General features: G+C 41.0%; 4 protein-coding genes across 4 annotated transcripts; 3 read left to right on the forward strand and 1 right to left on the reverse strand.

The window, feature by feature from the left end:
- The first annotated feature begins 952 nt into the window (after positions 1–952).
- avp (arginine vasopressin) lies at positions 953–4425 on the forward strand. The gene is made up of 3 exons (XM_086111651.1): positions 953–1122; positions 3274–3478; positions 3576–4425. Exons 1-3 carry the CDS (start codon positions 988–990, stop codon positions 3710–3712), a joined length of 477 nt encoding a protein of 158 aa, XP_085967777.1. The 5' UTR covers positions 953–987; the 3' UTR covers positions 3713–4425.
- A 1396-nt stretch (positions 4426–5821) lies between these two features.
- Positions 5822–7372, forward strand: ccl27a (chemokine (C-C motif) ligand 27a). The gene is made up of 3 exons (XM_086111787.1): positions 5822–5966; positions 6518–6635; positions 6978–7372. The coding sequence occupies exons 1-3, from the start codon at positions 5903–5905 to the stop codon at positions 7096–7098; spliced, it is 303 nt and encodes a 100-aa protein (XP_085967913.1). The 5' UTR covers positions 5822–5902; the 3' UTR covers positions 7099–7372.
- A 1984-nt stretch (positions 7373–9356) lies between these two features.
- On the reverse strand, positions 9357–13303 carry znf367 (zinc finger protein 367). Its single transcript, XM_086112457.1, has 5 exons — positions 12788–13303; positions 12001–12151; positions 11746–11865; positions 11452–11590; positions 9357–11375 (listed from the first exon to the last, which is right to left on the reverse strand). Exons 1-5 carry the CDS (start codon positions 13058–13060, stop codon positions 11111–11113), a joined length of 948 nt encoding a protein of 315 aa, XP_085968583.1. The 5' UTR covers positions 13061–13303; the 3' UTR covers positions 9357–11110.
- A 1606-nt stretch (positions 13304–14909) lies between these two features.
- On the forward strand, positions 14910–18774 carry LOC147205226 (intracellular hyaluronan-binding protein 4.S-like). Its single transcript, XM_086111344.1, has 9 exons — positions 14910–15122; positions 15223–15461; positions 16609–16735; positions 17115–17243; positions 17334–17405; positions 17475–17552; positions 17704–17878; positions 18255–18443; positions 18528–18774. Exons 2-9 carry the CDS (start codon positions 15227–15229, stop codon positions 18591–18593), a joined length of 1071 nt encoding a protein of 356 aa, XP_085967470.1. The 5' UTR covers positions 14910–15122; positions 15223–15226; the 3' UTR covers positions 18594–18774.
- The last annotated feature ends 205 nt before the right edge of the window (positions 18775–18979 follow it).

Consider the following 18979-nt stretch of genomic DNA (forward strand, 5'->3'; position numbering starts at 1 on the left):
GAGACATACTTTTTGCTTCAGTTCAAGCAAAAGCTTTGCTTCTGTAGTGTAATACAGTTACAGTATGCAATAACACAGTAAATGAGGATGGTCTCGGCTCTACGTAAGGTGCAGTAATTGCTTCACAGAGGATAAAGAATACATGCCTCTTAAGTGTCGCAAAATCAACACTGTCAACATGTGTTGCTCCACTGTGTTCAAATATGTAACAAAGTAAAAATTTGGTGTATTTTTTTATGTTGTTTAGATGAGCGAATTTAGATTTTTTTTCACATTAACAAACCTACCAGACCACCAAAGTCCCCATTTCAATTTAATAAACGTGGAGAACTTTAGTGTACAAATGTTCATTTCATTTTGAAGTTCTGAAAACTGGTATTTGTGTATAGTTGATAATAAAGAATCATTTAAAAATGTGTACATATGTTTATTTCAGTATATAGGCTACTTTTTAACTTTTAGGACAGGAGTTGAATCAGTGCAGGGTACCTTTGCCACCTCTGCAGGACTCTTGATGATGTCAATAAATCCGCTAACTGCTCACAAGCAAGACTAATCAGTGCGCTACAATGCAGCACATGCAACACAAGTGGATTTAAAATGCAAATTTTGTTTGGATCGTTAATAGTCATAAACACAAAGCGTAAGGGGGTAATCGGAGTGACCTTGACGGGGTTTTTTAGGTGTTAATTGGACTGCTTGATCACGAAGTGCTCAGTGGCAAACTCTTGATTAATTGTGTTAAAGTTTTTTTATTTTCACAGTTTGTCCTTTTACCAGCAGCGTGATTATTGTCGCCGCTGAATACAGAACATAACATTTGTTGTCGCTTGTGCAGGTAAGTGATGCGCAAACACATCCGCCCCGACCTCACCGGCGCGCTTGTGACGTCACGGACAAGTGTCAGACAAGCGCTTAAAAGCGAGGAAGCGAGCGGGAACTGAAGGCACCCCGCGGCAAGCAAAAGCACAGCAAAGATCAGCAACGATGGCTCGCTCCTCCGTGTTACCCCGGTGCGTGCTGGGACTCCTCGCCCTCTCCATCGCCCTCTCCTCCGCCTGCTACATCCAGAACTGCCCCCGGGGAGGCAAGCGAGCCTTGGCCGAGACGGCACCAAGACAGGTGGGGAAACATCACAGGTCTTTTTTTCTCATGCTGTATTTACAAAATATTAAGTATTGGAGTACATAACAATTTTAGTCGTTGTAGTAGTCCCTTTAGTTTAGATGATTACATGAAATAAGTAAAAACAAAAATCATTAGAGCACGTAACTTTTAATAATTATACAGTATGTGACGTTTTGAATCGTTATCTCTGTACTTAACTATAAAAAAAATTGAAAAATAATTCCCCTTAATTAACTATTTTATAAAATATTGAATTGCATTTTGTGAGTAGAAAATGAAAAACAGGGTTATGGATGACTTTAAACAACATTCTGAAAGACATTGATTAATGTATCCATATGCATTATTTGTGACTTTTTTCAAATGATTGTTTTTTTTTATGAGTCAACTGTCAGAAAAAAAATATCCTATTTTGTCAGAAGACGGTTTTTAAAGATTTTTTTTTAATCCCCAAAAGACATTTATTGGGGCACTCTACATAGCAAATTTATTTGTGGCTTTTTCCAAATGCGGCATTGTTACCATTATGCATTGTTACACAAGTATAGATCATGAAAAAAAATCCTTTTCATATTTCCTGAAAAGTCTAATGGCAGCTGAATAATTAAAATGATAAAAGGTTTGTTGTACTTAGCTAATAAAAACATCTAAAATGTCCAAATACAATATGAATTTTGACATATACTGAAATATTTAAGTACCGGTAATTGTTGTCAGCAATTTAAAAAAGTAACAAAAAGTTCCTATAGATGACTATTTTTTTAATCGAGCAAAATAGAAAAATGAATTAATTCTAAAAAAACCCCAAAATACTTGTATTCAAGTACTAAATATTTTGTAGCTTTCCAAATGTTTTATTAAATTTCACTGTAACTTGTTAAAAAACACTGTCGTCATATTTTGTAAAATTACTCATTAAAATATCCAACATATCCAAACATACATTATTATAGATAAGTTTTGAGAAAAAAAAGTGATACTTCATTTTAATATTACACAAATGAGCTTTTATATGGTGATGTTTCATACGGTTAGTTTTTTTTCCTATAATGCAAATAAAGTAGCAATATAGCACTGTAGATATATATTTTTTAACCTCGATTAAGTCATATTATAAGTAAATATTGAGATGTACTATTGCTGTCGATTTCATTTACATTGACCATGACATAGCACGGGGCGGGATGTCGGTCAACTGATTGGCATTTGCATGTTCTCCCCGTGGCTGCGTGGGTTTTCTCCAGGTACTCCGGTTTCCTTGCAGATTTCAAAAACATGCGTTGCAGGCCAATGGAACACTCTAAATTGTCCCCAGGTGTGATTGTGAGCGCGAATAGTTGTTTGTCAATGTGTGCCCTGCGATTGGCTGGCAACCAGTTCAGGGTGTACCCCGTCTGTTGCCCGAAGTCAGCTGGGATAGGCTACAGCACACCCGCGGCCCTCGTGAGGCTAGGCGGATCAGTTAATGGACAGTTGGATATTGTAAAAAAAAAAAAAAAGCTTCAGAATTCAGGTATTATTCTTGTCAGTTTCCATTCTAAACGTTTGGTTATAACATGTTTCCTGACTTATTGTCTGGGTTATAGACACTCAATGACAAAAGAAGAAGGGGATATGGAAATTCAGTGATGTATTTAATAAAAGACAGGATAACTCTACTAAAGAAATATTAGCTATCCTTTTATTGTTTCTTTTAAAAAGACACATTTAAAAATAGCAAGAAATGTTGTGCTCTGAAATTGGAGTGACATGTCCATGTTTTAAAGTGCTCGAATAGTGATAATACGTAATGACCAAACTCAGAAAACAGTTGAGCCGTGATTGGTCATTACCTGGGAGCAACTGTGATGTCATTATCAACAGCAAATAGCAAAATGGCCGCCCACTGAGATAAATAAAAATTAGGGTATTTTTGATGTTTCATTTATATTCCATGAAGGCAATATTCATCTGAATGCCATGTTTAGACTAATAAGGCCGCATAGAACATATTATCATTATAAAGAATTGTTTTCCTTGACTATGACTTTAACTTCAAAATGAAATCAATGGTGTTAGCTCACTCGAGTTCTCAGTGGCTAATTCATGTTAATGTTTGTAAAAGAAGGCAGAAAACATTCACTGTGTCCTGTTTGTGTCTTGCAGTGCATGTCATGCGGCCCCGGGGAAAAAGGCCGCTGCTACGGCCCAAACATCTGCTGCGTGGAGGGCTTCGGCTGCCTTCTCGGCTCCTCGGAAACAACTCAATGTGTGGAAGAGAACTACCTGCTGACTCCCTGCCAGGTCGGGGGGCGACCCTGCGGACTGGAGGGGGGTCGCTGCGCCGCTTCAGGACTCTGCTGTAACTCTGGTAAAGATAAATACTGTGAATGTCAATGAGTGTGTTTGGATGTGAGGTTAGAAGATCCCCTCCGTTTTTTCATTTTATTCATTAATTTTTTTTGCAGAGAGCTGTGCAGTAGACTCCTCCTGTCTGGGGGAGGTTGAGACGAAGAATCCGGCCGAAACCTCTGCAGGGAGCTCACCTGCAGAGCTGCTTCTGCGCCTTCTCCGTGTAGCCACCAGGGGACAGACAGAGTACTAAGACACTGTCCTGCAAGTTACTCACTTAAATGCCTTTGAGACTCTCAACCTGAAACTAACGCTCCCTTAAGTCAATGTTTTCCCAACCTTTGTTGAGCCACGGCACAGAATTTACATTTGGAAAATCTCACGATGCTCTACCAAAAAAAAAAAAAAAACCCCCTGAAAGAATGATCTTGTCTCGGTTTCTGCCATCAAGTGGAAGAGCATTTAATTTGTCTCCCTGTCACCAGACGCTGCTGGCATAGATAGATGAACATTATTTGTTGTAAAAAAATAAAAATAAAAAATTTAAATACATAACTACTTTTGAGCCCATATAAGTGAAACTGGATCAAGTGTGGTTGGAAATCAATAACTTAAGTCACATCCACTCATTAATGTAACCCAAATGGAGTTCGAATGTCATACGAACGCCTTGTACTCTCTTGGTTGAAGAAAATACCCCCCCCCCCCCCTCCCCCCCACTCACCGGCCACTCTGAAAAACATTATGTGCATTTAAGACACGTCACCGTGTTCATTAATGTACATACCGATGCACATATTGTAGATTTACTCCCAATGCACCTCAGCGTTCAGGTTCAAATAATGAGTATGTTGAAGTCAAAACATTAGTTTCCATATTAAGATGGACTACAGTACTTGAGCAGTTTGTGTACGTGACATGTGACTGTTGAGTGAAAACTGAATAAAACAATATCGAGTATGAAAAAAAAAAGACTGTGTGCTGTATTTGACTTATCAGGCTCACCCAAAGTCACCTGGGAAAGGCTCCAGCTCACCTACAAAGACCCTAACAAGGACAAGCATTGTAGAAAAGTGGACTGATCAATGGAAAGAGATGTTATTACGATTTGGGCTTTTGTAAATTATTTTAATAATGAACGTCTCAAAGCCGATGCGTTTCAGCATGTCCGCAGAGCAAAGTGCGCGTGTGTGTGTTTTGTGTCGGTTCCAGCTTGATTACAATGTGGTGCCTGTTGGATTTTGTCAGTTAAATTGTTGAATCAGAGCCATTCGGAGTACATTGATTCACAGGCTGTGGCTGGCTTTCATGCCGCTGACAGGCAGCTGGTGAACGTTTCAAGATATTTTGCCAACGGTAATTTCATTTGTACGTAGTCCAACATCCTTGCACAATGTTTCAAAGGCAGTCGTACCTGAACCTCAGCTGCTGTAGCTCAATCGGCTTTGGGGACCAAGAGGATTTTAGTTGTTTGGTTCAAGTCTTAGTACAGAACAAACAGGAGTCAAAAGTATCTTTCCATTGTTCTCGTTTGTGAACCACTGTATTGCGTACCTGTAACCTCCCCCTTACCCCTTCTGCTTAGTATGAACACCCAGATCCCGCCACAAATCTTGACCAATGATATGCAGCTTTAACAGAAAGAAAAATAATAAGAACAAATGAATCATAGACCTTCAATCAAGAAGAAGGATCGTTTGAGACTGGCACATATCGCTATTTATTAGCTAAATTAGCATTCTTTTGTTACAGAGTTCTCACGGTTAGCTTTGGAAACACATGGTTTGTTAGCATTAAAGTCATGCTAATGCTAGCTAGTTCATAGGCGACAAGTAGCACATACTTTATTTTATTTTTTAATTCAGTCTGAAAACTATAGTTCATAAATGAGGCAATGAAGTAATTTTGTGTGCAGAGAAGTTTTTCAGCCAAGTTATCAACAGTAAAGTATTGCATAAATTATGACTGACATTCAAATTTCATTCTTACTTATTTCCTGAAGTGGATTTCAGAGTCTGTACATTTTATTAACTTTCATTTAAATACAGGGGTTGATTCAGCAATTCTATTTCTGCCAATTTATTTTTACAAACGTATCTGTATTTCTGATTAAGTACAGTGTGAGTACTTTTTCCACCTCAGGTCACATATGAGTTGGACGATACTCAGTTTTAGACCACTGCAAATTACAACTATGATAATAAACATACAGTATATTTATTTAAAAAAATCAATGTGAACATGGGTAAATGTTAATACTTTTTGACAGCGGTGTGGCCTACTGCCCAATTGACAAGAATGCTGTTGATTCATCAATGAAGCTCTAACCTGTCAGAGCTTGTTCGAGTGTTGTGATGTTCACCCTACTGGGAAGGTCGACAGGCAATATGTACTTATAAAGAGAGGAAGAGCATGTTTTATTCACTTTAGGTTTTCAGCCATCATGGACCTGAAAGTGATTGTGGTGACTTTGTGCCTCGTCGTTTTGGCCAGCGACTCCACTGAAGGTAAACAACAGTTTTGTATGGAAACATTCAAATAAATCATCACAGTGAAGAAATGCCTTTGTTTTTCATGAGTTGAACAAATTTAGTGGGGTTTACTCATTTAGTCATCATAATTTGACAACGTAGTTGTGAGATTAATTAATGATTTAGATTCAAGTTTTTGGAATGTGGGAGGAAATAAGCGTAACCCCCCCCCCCCAAAAAAAAACAAGCTTGGGGATAACATCCCAACTCCACATAGGAAGAACTTCCCCAACCAATAATAGTTTTGCATTTTTATTTTTATTGTATTTATTTTTTAATTCAATTCATTTTAATTCGTTTTTAGAGAAAGCTCTTATTGCTCTCGTTCGACTGTTCCAATTTAATATTGTGACCAGTTTTAGTCCATTATCTGATGTTATACAAAGCTGAGTGACGATAATGGAGCAATGAAATGTTGACTATGTCTTGATGATTTATCATGCTAAATGTAACATACCTTTTCAGCACAATTGTGGCCCATCTTTATCGAGTCATTTAATTTAATTCTATATGTTCTCCATTTGTAGGTGGTATCAGTAAATGCTGTGTGAAAACCAGAAAGACCATCCCCAAGCCAGTACTTATGAAGGTCCAAACATGGTACCTGCAGGACGGCAGAGGCCCCTGTGACATTGATGCTCTTGTGTAAGCTCCTACATACGATTGTCTTTTTTTCCCCCATTATAGTCAAGTAGTAAAGTAGAGTAAAGTACATTACAGTACATCTGGGACAAAACGTTTTGTGCTTCATGAATTTCAACTCACAGCAAGAGAAGGGGACATGAATGACTTGGAATAAATATTTTGTTTTTCCAGTTTCCAAAGGTAAAAAGTCAGTCTTCCAAGCATAGCATAGCATAGCATAGCACGTGGCTAATGCTCTCTCTGTCATTTCTATGTTGATTTTTCTATATTAAAACAACACTCCCTGTCAAAGCATGATGTATTTTAAAATACATATAATTTTCTTTCCTTATGGCTCCACAGCATATTTGCAGGGGCCTGGAAAAAGCCCATTTGTGCTGATCCCAGTTTGGAGAAAGATCTGAACAGGGTTCGGAAGATGCAACAGATCAGGCTGGGAAAAGCACACGGACGAGTGCCATGAGCCTCCGACTGTGGCTTTATCGACACACATTTTATTTCTATTCATCATGCAAAACATCACACACTTTATAATCATCGATGGATCAAATTATGCTTTCGGTACATTCCTGATCATGACTGCTCCTGTTAGTGTAGCCTGAGGCCTGCAACACTTTTTCGGAAGAAAATAAAAATCACTTGCCTTATCTTTCTGTTTATTATGCCACATTCACACTTCTTATTATTTTTGTCGGATTCAATTTACCTACAAATAAACTCGACCATATTGTACTGAATATTCGGCATGTACTTGTCTGCATTTCTTTGAGTGACTTGGTGATGGAACTGAATAGATTTTTAATGGGATGTGAGAATGTGTGCAAGGACACCATCATCACGATAAAATCCCCCAAATAATCATTTGCTACTTTCCAACTAGCCATTAATATATGTGACTCATTTTTAAAACTCTGTATGAAAAATGACAGATCACACACATGTAGACATGCCAAAAAAAAAAAACACGTGAAAATACTTTCTATTCGTATCATGACATATAAATAATTGCTGTTTTTATGGCAAATTTGCACCCTCTTGTGGATGATAGAAGTTGTCATCAAGGATTTTCCAAATCATTGATAAAAGTGAAATTTAAATAGCCCAATAAATAAAACAACCCTAACCACACATCCAGAAAAAAGTCTATGTCATTAAGAATTCCAACACTGTATTTATTATGTTTTGTGTTCAATTTAATCTCGGGAAATCGAAGTCTTCCCTATTGTTGAAGTGTGATGACAGATCAAAACAACTTTCCATTTTGTGTGTAGTGTAGGAAGCTACTATGTCAGTGCTACATGTCATTTGAAATCTGGCAAAAAATTATTCGGCCCTCACATCGTATTCTAAGGGAGTTACAGTAAAATCTGGTGTAAGCAAAACCAAGCAATGACTGCAATCTATCTATCAAAAAGTGTGTGAAATAAGAGTCTGTTCTGTAATCACTGACGTTGTGGCCGGGGAGTGAACCTGTATTCCTAAACTCCATGTCTACGTTTTCTTTTTTTTTTCTTTTTTTGCTGATGTATTCCATCGTTAAGAGCAGCCATTTTAATTCTACACTCACTTGCCACAGTCGTGGCAAATTCAAAGGCAAGAAAACATTGATGACGTTCCTCTTTAATGAGCACAGCATAAGTTTATCATGCATCTGTTGTCTGGTAATGAGCAGGTGAACATTAATTCACTTTTTTAAAAAATCCAATTATTTGCCACATGTTCAACATTCCACCTACTAAAAATAATCTCTCCTCATTTCCGACAGAATTTGGCCTCATTTGTTTTCCCCATTTCTATTAAAGTTAAACAGAAAGCCATGAGAACAATTAAGTAAGGCGTCAAACTGCAAGTAGTACAACTCGTTAATTGGCTTGGCATGCGTCAACTTTCATTTAATCTACTGAAATCGTCATTATTGTCCATCAAAGGCAAAGCATCTTCATTTAAAGAGCACATTTTCATACGCAAGGCAAATCAGTGTGCTTCACACAAGCAAGCCACAGTCTTTGAATAAGATAAGAAAAGATAAGGAAACCTTTATTAGTCTCGCAATGGAGAAATTCCCAATTCACAGCAGCAAAGTTATGAAAGGAAGAAGTAGAACAACAAAATATAGGAGCTGCTGGAAAGGCAGCCACTCTCGCGGCGCCATTTTGAAGTCAAAATAACAAAAATAACACAACACAACACATAGGACACAGACAGTCGTGCAATCTTCACCGCTTTTCTGCATACACTTTGTTGTCTGAAGCAGTTATAGATGAAAGAGGAGAGGATCAAAGTGTCCTTTCACCAGTGGATCAGAGACGTCATGCTGAAAATGTGCACACCTCTGCTACAAGCTAAGTTTTGAAAGCAAACACGATGCTGTAGCGTCCATTGACGAAAAGAGATTAGTTCACTTCTCCTGTCCCGCGTAATCCGCTTCAAACTCCAAGCCGCGACTCCCAGTTCCAAACCCGCATCGGCGGTCCGCGCTAACGCTCCTTTATTCTCATCGTCGGCTCCTCAAGACTTAAATCCATCCAGCCGCATGGCTGTAGCAATACATCTCATACCTAAAGACATGTTGGTCTTTGTAATTTACAAACTCAGTCATCAGAATTTTTAAACAATCATCTCCATGGCCATTGGGAATTTCTGGAAAATATGTTCATGGCCGCTAGCTGCCAAATATTTTTTAAAGTTCTGTATACAGAATGAAAACACACACACATGAAATGGCCGTGTCAGGATCTGTGGATGTTTATTGAAAACCAACAATGTTATGAAGGTACAGCTTGTTAGGGGAAGCCCACGCTTTTTTGTAATTATACAAACTTCTAACAAGCAAGCAAATAGTCATTCTATACAAACTGTGTCATGAGTATGTTAACATAGAAGAAAAGTGATGCTAGAATTCCACGTCCAATCTGTTTGTAAATTGCGCATCATCATTATTTCTAACAATCTGTATATATTAAAATGCCATCATTTCGTCAAACCACACATACACAAAACGACTACGGGTTAGAAATGCTTCAGATTAGATTATCATCGGATACAATAAACATTTGGTGACTTGAGTATCGACGACTAACTTCCAGTTTCGCCTCGCAGGACATTTCCAAATCCAATTATAAGAATTATGGCTGCAAGTTTCCTTGCAAAAACAAAGACCACTCAAGTAGGGCTATTACGCAGCTTGATACGGTGTTTTTATGTAGTGTTGCTGAAAAGACAAACATAAAAACCAGCAAACACACACACACAAAAAAAAATCTATTTCAGACAAACAGAAGCAATTTCCCCCAAAGTTATCACAGACATTGCAAGCGTAATCCAACATTTATTTTAAAACGCAAGTGCTTTCCTTTTCTTTTAAATACTGACCAAAACATCCCCAAAAGGTGTCATCTGGATTTCAATCGGATAGAAGACTCAATGAGTTTAGAACTAATTTACTACCTTTTAATATAAAAGACAACAAAGGTAAACCATAATATCCTGACCTCGGTTTCCACCAAGCAGCATAATTTGGAAAAGTTAACCCTGATCAACAGACACGTTCAAGCGCTCCCATTTCGGTACTGCACTGCATCGGGTACCAAAATGTGACGCCCCATTTCTAGCAAGCAGTGGTGTAAAATGGTACCAGACACTGCCGTCCCCTGATTGGTCAGCAGAATCATTAAAGTTATTATGAGTCAACTGAATGTGAAGGAAACAAACAGTGCCGCCTAAAAAAATTACAGCTGAGTTGCATTCTGCCACCTGCAGTGGAAAGACAACCCAGATTATTTATAAGTACCTCAGAACTAAATAAGGCTAAGACCCGGGAGAAGGAAAGAAAGAAAAGAAAACAAAAACAACTCCATGGTACTACACTGCTTGGTGGAAAACCGTTTTAAGTGCACGCAATGTGACGCAGACCCAATGTGGTGAGATGACAATGCTGCGAAAAGTGGATTAGGCTTGCAATGATCACCTGACGTTCTCACGAGAAGGACCCCCCCGCCCCCCAACTCCCCACAAAACAACCCCGCTCATCGTCTGAAACCGCAAGCAGCCGCAACTGTCCGACTCGTGAGGCGTACACCCTGTTCGCAAAACTTTCAACCATATTTACAATCACTCGCTTAAAAACTTATTACCGTCAAAGTGCAAAAGAAAACAACTTAAAAACACAACAAGTACTCTTTGATCGCCTTTAAAAGGCAGAAAAGAAGAGCGACATTCTTCATATTGTTACATCTACGATAGCAGCCTAAAAGGATAAATGGAAGCTGAATAAGGTGCTTTAGCTTGTGCCTTCCTGGGGAGGAGAGGGGCCTGATGGTGTGCGGGAAGTTGTGAATCCTAATCTCAGGTCAATTCTTGGAAGTCAAGAAGAAACTAGTAGATCTGTACTTGAAGGTGGTCTAGCTACAGCACACTACAACCGAAGGAAGGCCGACTGGGGCTGGACAGAAGTAGTACGGCGAGGAGGGAGGCGCTCAGGCGGACAGATTGTTGGCTAGCTCAATGAGCGCCAAAGCACCATGGAGACGTTCTCGCTGCTCCTGGAGGCGACGCTTGGCAGCTCCCCCCTGGCTGCCCTTCTCCTCCTCCGCCATCTCTTCGTCTTCGTCGTTCTCCTCGTCAGACTGGAGGAACTCCATGGGGTCCCGCTGCTCCTGGTCCTGTGTTCGGGCTTTGCCCTGCGCCTTCGCCTTGCAGCTGGAGGTGGTGGGGGTGCGCTGCTCTCGGGTCTGCCAGTACCTGTGAGGAACCACCAGTATTTAAACCCCTGAACGTGTCAAGCACATCATCATTTGTCAAGTGGAAGTTGTCTTACTTTGCCAGCCACTCTGCCACCGCCTTGTTGTCCACAGACTGCGCCTTGCCCGTGCCCTCTTTTGGCTCCTCCCTCCTCAGGCGAGAGAATGGATGCTTGGGGCAGTGACGGTTGGCGTGCGTGAATCGGTTGCCACACTCTGACGACAAAACGACATATTCAATAAACACATCAGGACATTCAAGATTCCTCTAGTGAGACACAAAGAACCGGAACACTCTGCACAATGGCTACACTCATCATTAACTGACTCAGATGGATTCATAACAATGCTTTTAACAAAAAAAATGGCACCTTTCTCCGAGCAGACGAAGGGTTTTTCTCCAGTGTGCAGACGCTGATGCGTCTTCAGCTGACCACTCTGGACGAACGCCTTGCTGCAGTTAGGGTAGTCACACAAATAGGGTCGCTCACCTGGAGGGAGAAAGCATTGGGCCATCAGTGTTGTCAATTTGAGTGACATATTTATATAAAGCTCACATATGTGGAACAAATGCCTTCTGCCTTCAAAACGTGTATTACACATGCATCGTGACTGTCACAACTCACCCGTGTGCGTTCTCTTATGGGCCTGGAGAGACTTTTCTCTGGGAAACACACGGTTACAGATGTTGCAGCGGATGCGACTGGAGGACGTCTCCCCCTCGCTAATCAGCTCCCTGACGGTGTCGGCTCGAGGGCGCCCTCTGCGGATGCCATCCTGACCACAACGAGTACACGTCAAAATCAAACACGACATTTGTAGATTCATGGAGATCTAAGAGCTCAATTAAATATGAAATAATGAGAAAAGTAATTTTCTGTTGGCAAGGTCAGAGATATAAAATAAACAACGGTTAGTATTGTAGCTACGCAATTATAAACAGCAGTCAAAATCATTCAATCAAAAATAGACTACAATATAAAAACGGCTTTGTTCAAGAGTGATCTGGCCAAGAAACAAAGCCAATTTGGCACAACACGCCAGTGCAAGATGATGGAAGCATTAAAAAACACAGAAGACATGAAAGTAAACAAAGACTTCACCAAATTCCCGAGGAGTTGGTATTTTGTTTTAAGATCGCGTGTTAACAATCTCGCGAGAGTTGCAACAACTCACTTCCGGTTATATTTTTTGGCGCCAGGCGTCATGAATGAGAGCAGCTGCTTCACAAACCAGGAAGGGGTTTAAATCCACCAAGACACACCCAAATGCGCGGGCGTTTCTATCTTTTACGACCCAATTGTTTGTAATACTAAATCATATTCTAGTCTAAGAATGTGCCATTACTACTTTACAGGTACAGCAGCCGTGCCATCAGCGACTACAGTATTTGAAAACTACTGAATGTCGTACCTTGTTCTGGTCGGGTGAAGTAGCCGCGTCGGCGTCTCCGGCCGTCCCGCCTGGAGACGAAGCACCGCTCAGCGAGCCCGGGCTCAGTGTAACATTGTGGGCGTTCTCCCCCCATTTCCACGGGTAAACCATGAAGTCGCTGAATCCCGGGCTCGCAGGCGTCATGGTCTCCACCTTCTGGGGCTTGATCGGGGTGGTCTTGATGACCGACACCAGGACTCTCTTCGGCGAGTCGTTGCAGAAGATAACGTGAGGATGTTTGTTGTCGCTCATTGTCAAAACTACCCGAAATGGCTGAAAGTACGGACGGCTTTCCTGTTTTTTACCCCCCTCAATTGAATTTCTACAATAAAACGGCGCACCGTGTTAATCCGGGCTAAATTCTTCCTTCATTTCCAATAGGCAGTAAAAAATAACTCCTTCCGTAGCTACTGGAGATCCACAAAAGTTAACCCAAAACGACATGCGTCGGTGCTGGTACTGCAAGTCCAGTCCGAACAGAAGGCGCCCACACAAGTGATTACACTGTGTTGCAAAATCGCGCCCGAGCAGTAAACCCACCAATCAGCTACAGCGAATCCCAACGATGTGACTAACGCGGCCAATAGGACGAGCTAAGGACGCCCATTTAGCGAATGGAGGGCTAGTAGTCAGGATGTCTTGGCGTTCAGCGATTGTGATTGGTCAATACCATTTTGTCCAATCAGGTTTGAAAAGCGGGCGCGTACCCTGACGCTTGGCCATCTGGATTGGCCAAGAAAGCGGAAGCCGCTGCACGCGCGCCTTGTTTGTATCCAATCAGAGTGGAAGGCGGTTAATTCTACAGCGCCGATGAGCAGATGTTGCCATTTTCGCGCGCATAGGACTCTCTTGACGTTATTACGTTTCGGGGTCAATTTAAAGGCATACACACAAAACGTTGGCTCTGACAGTGTTGCGTAATAGTTTTAAACCGGAAACACTCCGAATAAAGGAAGCATTGTGAGACAGGCAACGACAAATGTGAATACGGTTTCTTTTTGAATTCAGATTCTCCGTGTTGCAAACATGCAGCGGGTGTGTGAGTGTTTTTTCAAACTTTTTCTATCCAAGCCAATTGAGAACTGATTCTCTTTTGTAATGCGGCCCTGGCTGAGGACATCTTAGTAAAACAAAGCAAAAAACAACAACAACAACAACAAAAAAAAAGAAAACAAAATGCTGACACTGAGATATCAACAATTTGTACGCAAATCAAAGCAAACTGTATACCCGCAACAATGACAATAACATGAATAATCGAATCTTGTTTGTTCTGCATATCATTCCAAATCTGCCCAAAAAATTATTTGGCCTGCTCTCCCTGTCGGGCAGTATAAGACCCAGTGTAAGCACAACTGAAAATGGTTGCCATCTAGTGAGGACTGGTGATATTACAATTTAAAACTACAGCCAACCCCTACATGTTCGCAATTCCTCCTCTTTCATCTATAACTGCTTCAAACAACAAAGTGTATGCAGGAAAAGTGATTAAGATTGCACGTCTGTCTGTGTCTTGTGTGTTTTGTTGTGTTATTTTGACTTCAAGATGGTGCCGCGAGAGTGGCTGCCTTTCCAGCAGCTCCTGTTTATTTTGTTCTTCTACTTCTTGCTCTCATAGCTTTGCTGCTGTGAAGTGGGAATTTCTCCATTGTGAGACTATTAAAGGGTTTCTTATTTTATCTTATAATTCAGCACCCGCAGATTTGTATACTGGCAGATTTACTATTCTGTTGTCTTTTTTCCCCCCAATATTTTAATTTTTTTTTCGATTTTTCCCAGTTACACTAGGATTTCTTCCTCCATTCTCCCCTGTTTCTAATGAAAAACACAGATTGAATCTGTATGTTCTTTGATTGGGCTCAAAAGGTTTGTTCTTGAAAGATAATGCAATGCAATGCAAAATAGAATCTCCTCACCTGCTTTACCTGGATAAATAAATTGATAAAATAACATAATACAAAAGAGTACAATTTAGGGCAGAAAGTAATTCAGCTTCATTCTTTTATTTTCTTTGATTAACAAACACAAAACATCTTTTTGAGTCACAAAATCGTTTGTGTGAAGTCTAATCCCTCAACATTTTTTCCCCACTTCGCACATTCGTCGAATGCAGCATCAGAACCGCCTTTGACGTGTGACGTCATCGCGTGACAACCCGACGCGCGCTCATGAGGGGGCGCGGCTGTGTTTTCAAACGCACGTGCAAATCATTTATAAAAGTGGACGGACCTTGTCGTCGCGCGATCGTTCGATGCTCATTGGAGTATGAGAGCCGGCTGGTGTCCTGTTGTAACCAGTGAAAGAGGAAAACGGGGTTTGTGAAGTTGTTTGTTTTTAAAAAAAACAACAGCAAGGGTTTTACGAAATGAATTATGACTGCTTAAAAAAAAATCTCCCTCTATTCCCCTCCATAGTAAGATGCTGCCGGACGCCTATGGCTGCGTTGTGGCCAACAGGTTCGGGAATGTTCCCGACGACGACAGGGACCCGTTGGACTTAATAAGCGAGGTGGAGAGGGAGAAAGCGAGAACGTGGAAGAAGAAGAAGGAGGAGGACGAAAAAAAGGCCAAGCAGAAGAAATCTGGCCAGAAGGAATCTCAGAGGGACAGACGTATGCCCACCATGAAAATAGCGCTTCCAGAACCTGATGCAGGTACACGACAAACAATGCCACGTCCATGATATTTTACCGCACCGAGCAAACTCATTTCTAGACTGGAAGCTTGCTTTGTCAGCTGCTGCTGGTGAATACTGGGCACGGTTTTGAAGGCCAACAATCCAAACAAGCCCCATTCACGAGCTGTTCAAACGTTGTCCTCCTCCGAGAGCCAACTACAGATAAAAGAAAGGAAGCCAGTGCTACTTGTGCATTCTTCAACTTATGAAACATGCTAAAACGAAACCATGAAGTAGGGACGTGTCAACAAAATCAACATCTTTTTTCCCCTCCAGCAAGACCAATGTCACTGGAAAGAGCTGGATTAAAGGAACAATATGGTGTGAAATTATTGTCGGCGTGTTAATAATTATGCAAACTATGACATCTTTCAGGGTTTCAAAAAGCAGTCAAAAATGTCAGCAACTTTTTTCATTCTTGCAATGGAATGGCCCGTGACTGCCTGTGCGAAGGAGTGTGGGGCTGTTTATTGACAAGAGCAAAGAGAAGCATTTTGAGTCGAAATAAGGACAGAACATCTAAATGTGCCATAAAGCCATCTTTGCAGTGTGACCCTCGTCTGCCTATTTGGTGACCGGGCATTCCCACACCATTGTTGGCAACGGACGGCTAGCATATCCCAGTCAACAACTTGTACCATAGTGTACAATATTCTTCCCTACTGTACAAATTTGATGAAACTATGTATGTCCCTAAATACCTCAAAATGATGTTGCATAGCTTTCAACTCTTTTTGGCAGGAAATCAATATAAGCCTAAACTTGTCCTGTTAGTTGCTATTGCTTATAATACCCATCCGTAACGGAACACTAAAAGGAGTTAACTGGTCCAAAGTGGGTGATTCAACCTCAAAATGAATGTGTCCCATTAATTTTTTAAACCATGTTTTTTTTTTTTTCCCTATGAGGGATTTCTTTACCGTTTGACCATGTTCGTGCTACATCTCACTGCGAAAAGTGCATACATAGATACTAGATTTTGTAATGGTGAGCGAGACAAATTTGTACTTCAAGGCCATTTTACGATTTGTCACATTAACAAGAAGAGACACTAGGAGATGGAAGGCGACTAGTGAGTGGAAGCTACTTATGGTCTGTCCTAATGGACCTCTTTCTCTTCCTAGTTTGCAAGCAACCAGCCCGTGCCAAAGGTGATGACAGAGCAGAGACAAAAAGAGGCTCAAAGTTGGTTGCCTCCGGGGCGCGTAGGGCCAACCCAGCCGTGTACCCACAGGAATTCTCCCTCCCAAAGTATGTTTTCCCTATTTTTAGGTTCTTGAATCATCCAGCAACCTTTACACCAAATACCATTAAAAAAAAATACCTATGACCATGACCAACAAATACAGTACCGGTAGGTCTAAGTGTTCATCAAAAACAAGGTTTAATTCTCAAAGTATTGTAAATATTTTGTCTAAATAATCTTCAATATTTTAAGCTGCTATTTAATGCGCTTCGAACATTAACACTCTGCTTGAAGATATGATTCAATTAAAATGTATCCTGCACAAGTTAAGAATTTTACCTAAATTAAAAACGGTTCTTGAACATTGAATACAAATGTATTGAACTTGAATTCACTTGAACTGTACTTTAATTGCTGAGCTATTGTGACCTAATTTTGTCAAAGGCCTTCAAACAATCAAGATACTGACACCCGGAGCCGAGGGGGAGGCAGAGGAGGAAGAGGAGGGTACACAAGAAACTTTGATAATTTTGTCTTGAGGGGCAAAAGAGAATACGACCGACACAATGGAACGCAAGTCCTTTTTCTTTTTTTTAATCTACACATTCGGGAGTTTTTTTTTTTTTTTTTTAAACGCTCTGCCATTGTTGCCACTCACCATAGCGGTCTCTCACCTGATGAGAAGAGGGGCGGCCGAGGTCCCTGGAACTGGGGTTGTGTGGATGAAACGGCAAGGTGTGCATCTCTGTCCACCACACTATCATGTCAAATTTAAGTTTACGAGGATTGTTTTTGTTCTTGAAGCGAGTTAATGGATGTGGCGCCTGATGCTCAGCTACATTCTGAGGAGCCTCAAGCACCAGTGGAAGAGAACCAGAACATGTGAGTACCACATGCGAATACAATGGTCCTGACCAAACAAAGACAAAAACATTGATGCCTTTTTTTTATTAATCATCATGTTTTATTGTTAACCATTTTTCCGCCTGTATGAAAATTGCTGTAAACTTTTTTTTTTTTTTTTTTCCACTAGTGCAATGCCTGAGGAGGATGGAGAAATGTTGGTTCAGGTTGCTATGGAGATGAGTCTCGACGAATGGAAGGCCTTGCAGGAGGTCAGTCGTCCGAAGGCAGAGTTCAATATCCGTAAAGCAGACAACACAATTCCATCAAAGGCCAAAGTCATCCACCAGTCGAAACGTGTGGAGGTGAGCATATAAATGTTGCGAGTACGTTGGCCAAACAATCCTACAAAGTAGTGTGCGCTACTCAACTAGACAAAATACATTAAAATATCCCATCCCATCTCTCGGTGTCAAAATGGTTACGGTTGTCTCATCATGCACACCTACGCTTGATGGATCAGATCAACTCAATAATTCTCTAACTCTGAAGAGTGAGAGAAAGGGGGGAAAAAAAGCACATCCATGGTATTTACTCCATATACGTCTGCTGCTCAAATGATGCCCAAGACCTTTTGGTCTACTACAGCCATTGTGAATTATTTCGGACCGTAATACAGAGCAGGCAAAAAGCCAGGAATCAAACCGTGTCGGGTGGGCGTTTAATTTGGTCGATCTTCAGCATCTCAAGGAGCATGCGGAGGAAATGGAGGACGAAGGTAATTTCCTCCGCCGGTCTGTGAATGACATCACCTCCCTTCTGGACATCAACTTTGGTAGTCTTGGACGCCCGTCTCGAGGCGGTAGAGGCAGGGGCGCTCGTGGCGGTCTGTCCAGCCTCCCGGAGAGAGCCAAACCCACACCGGAGAAGGTCAGCATTCATGTCACGCTTCATGGAAGCAAACAGTTTGCCTTTTGTCAATCGGCAACTAATAACCGTGCTGCTTGCTCACAGGTGGGTGATGTTGCTCCTGACCCCGACAACCCAGAAGACTTCCCAGCATTATCCGCAGGCAGATGACCAAGTTCACGCTTCATGTAGCCGGTGTGGGGAAATGGGTTGCACTTTAAAACACTGACCAGAAAAAACCCCCAAAACATTTTCATGGTTCTGCTGTTCTCAAGATTTGGTGTCTTCTTCCTATGGGTTTCTGTTCCCATTCACCCATGGCACTGAGCTCATAAAGAATTTTGCAAAATTACTTGTCAAGTTATTTTTTTTTTTTGGCAATGTACTTGTACAGTATATAAGTGGGTGGTGTGTTTCTGACCTGAAGCTGTATTTACATAAACGGTATCGGCATAACAAATTTGACGGAAATTTTAAAAATAGACCAATGTTCAAACCTGTTAGTTGCTTTGTCCGCAACCTTACTGACCTTGGCCTATATATATATATACACACAC

This window comes from Hippocampus guttulatus, chromosome 5, assembly GCF_054856545.1.
Source record: "Hippocampus guttulatus isolate MCC_2025c chromosome 5, RoL_Hgut_1.0, whole genome shotgun sequence".
In the NCBI taxonomy this organism is placed as follows: domain Eukaryota; kingdom Metazoa; phylum Chordata; class Actinopteri; order Syngnathiformes; family Syngnathidae; genus Hippocampus; species Hippocampus guttulatus.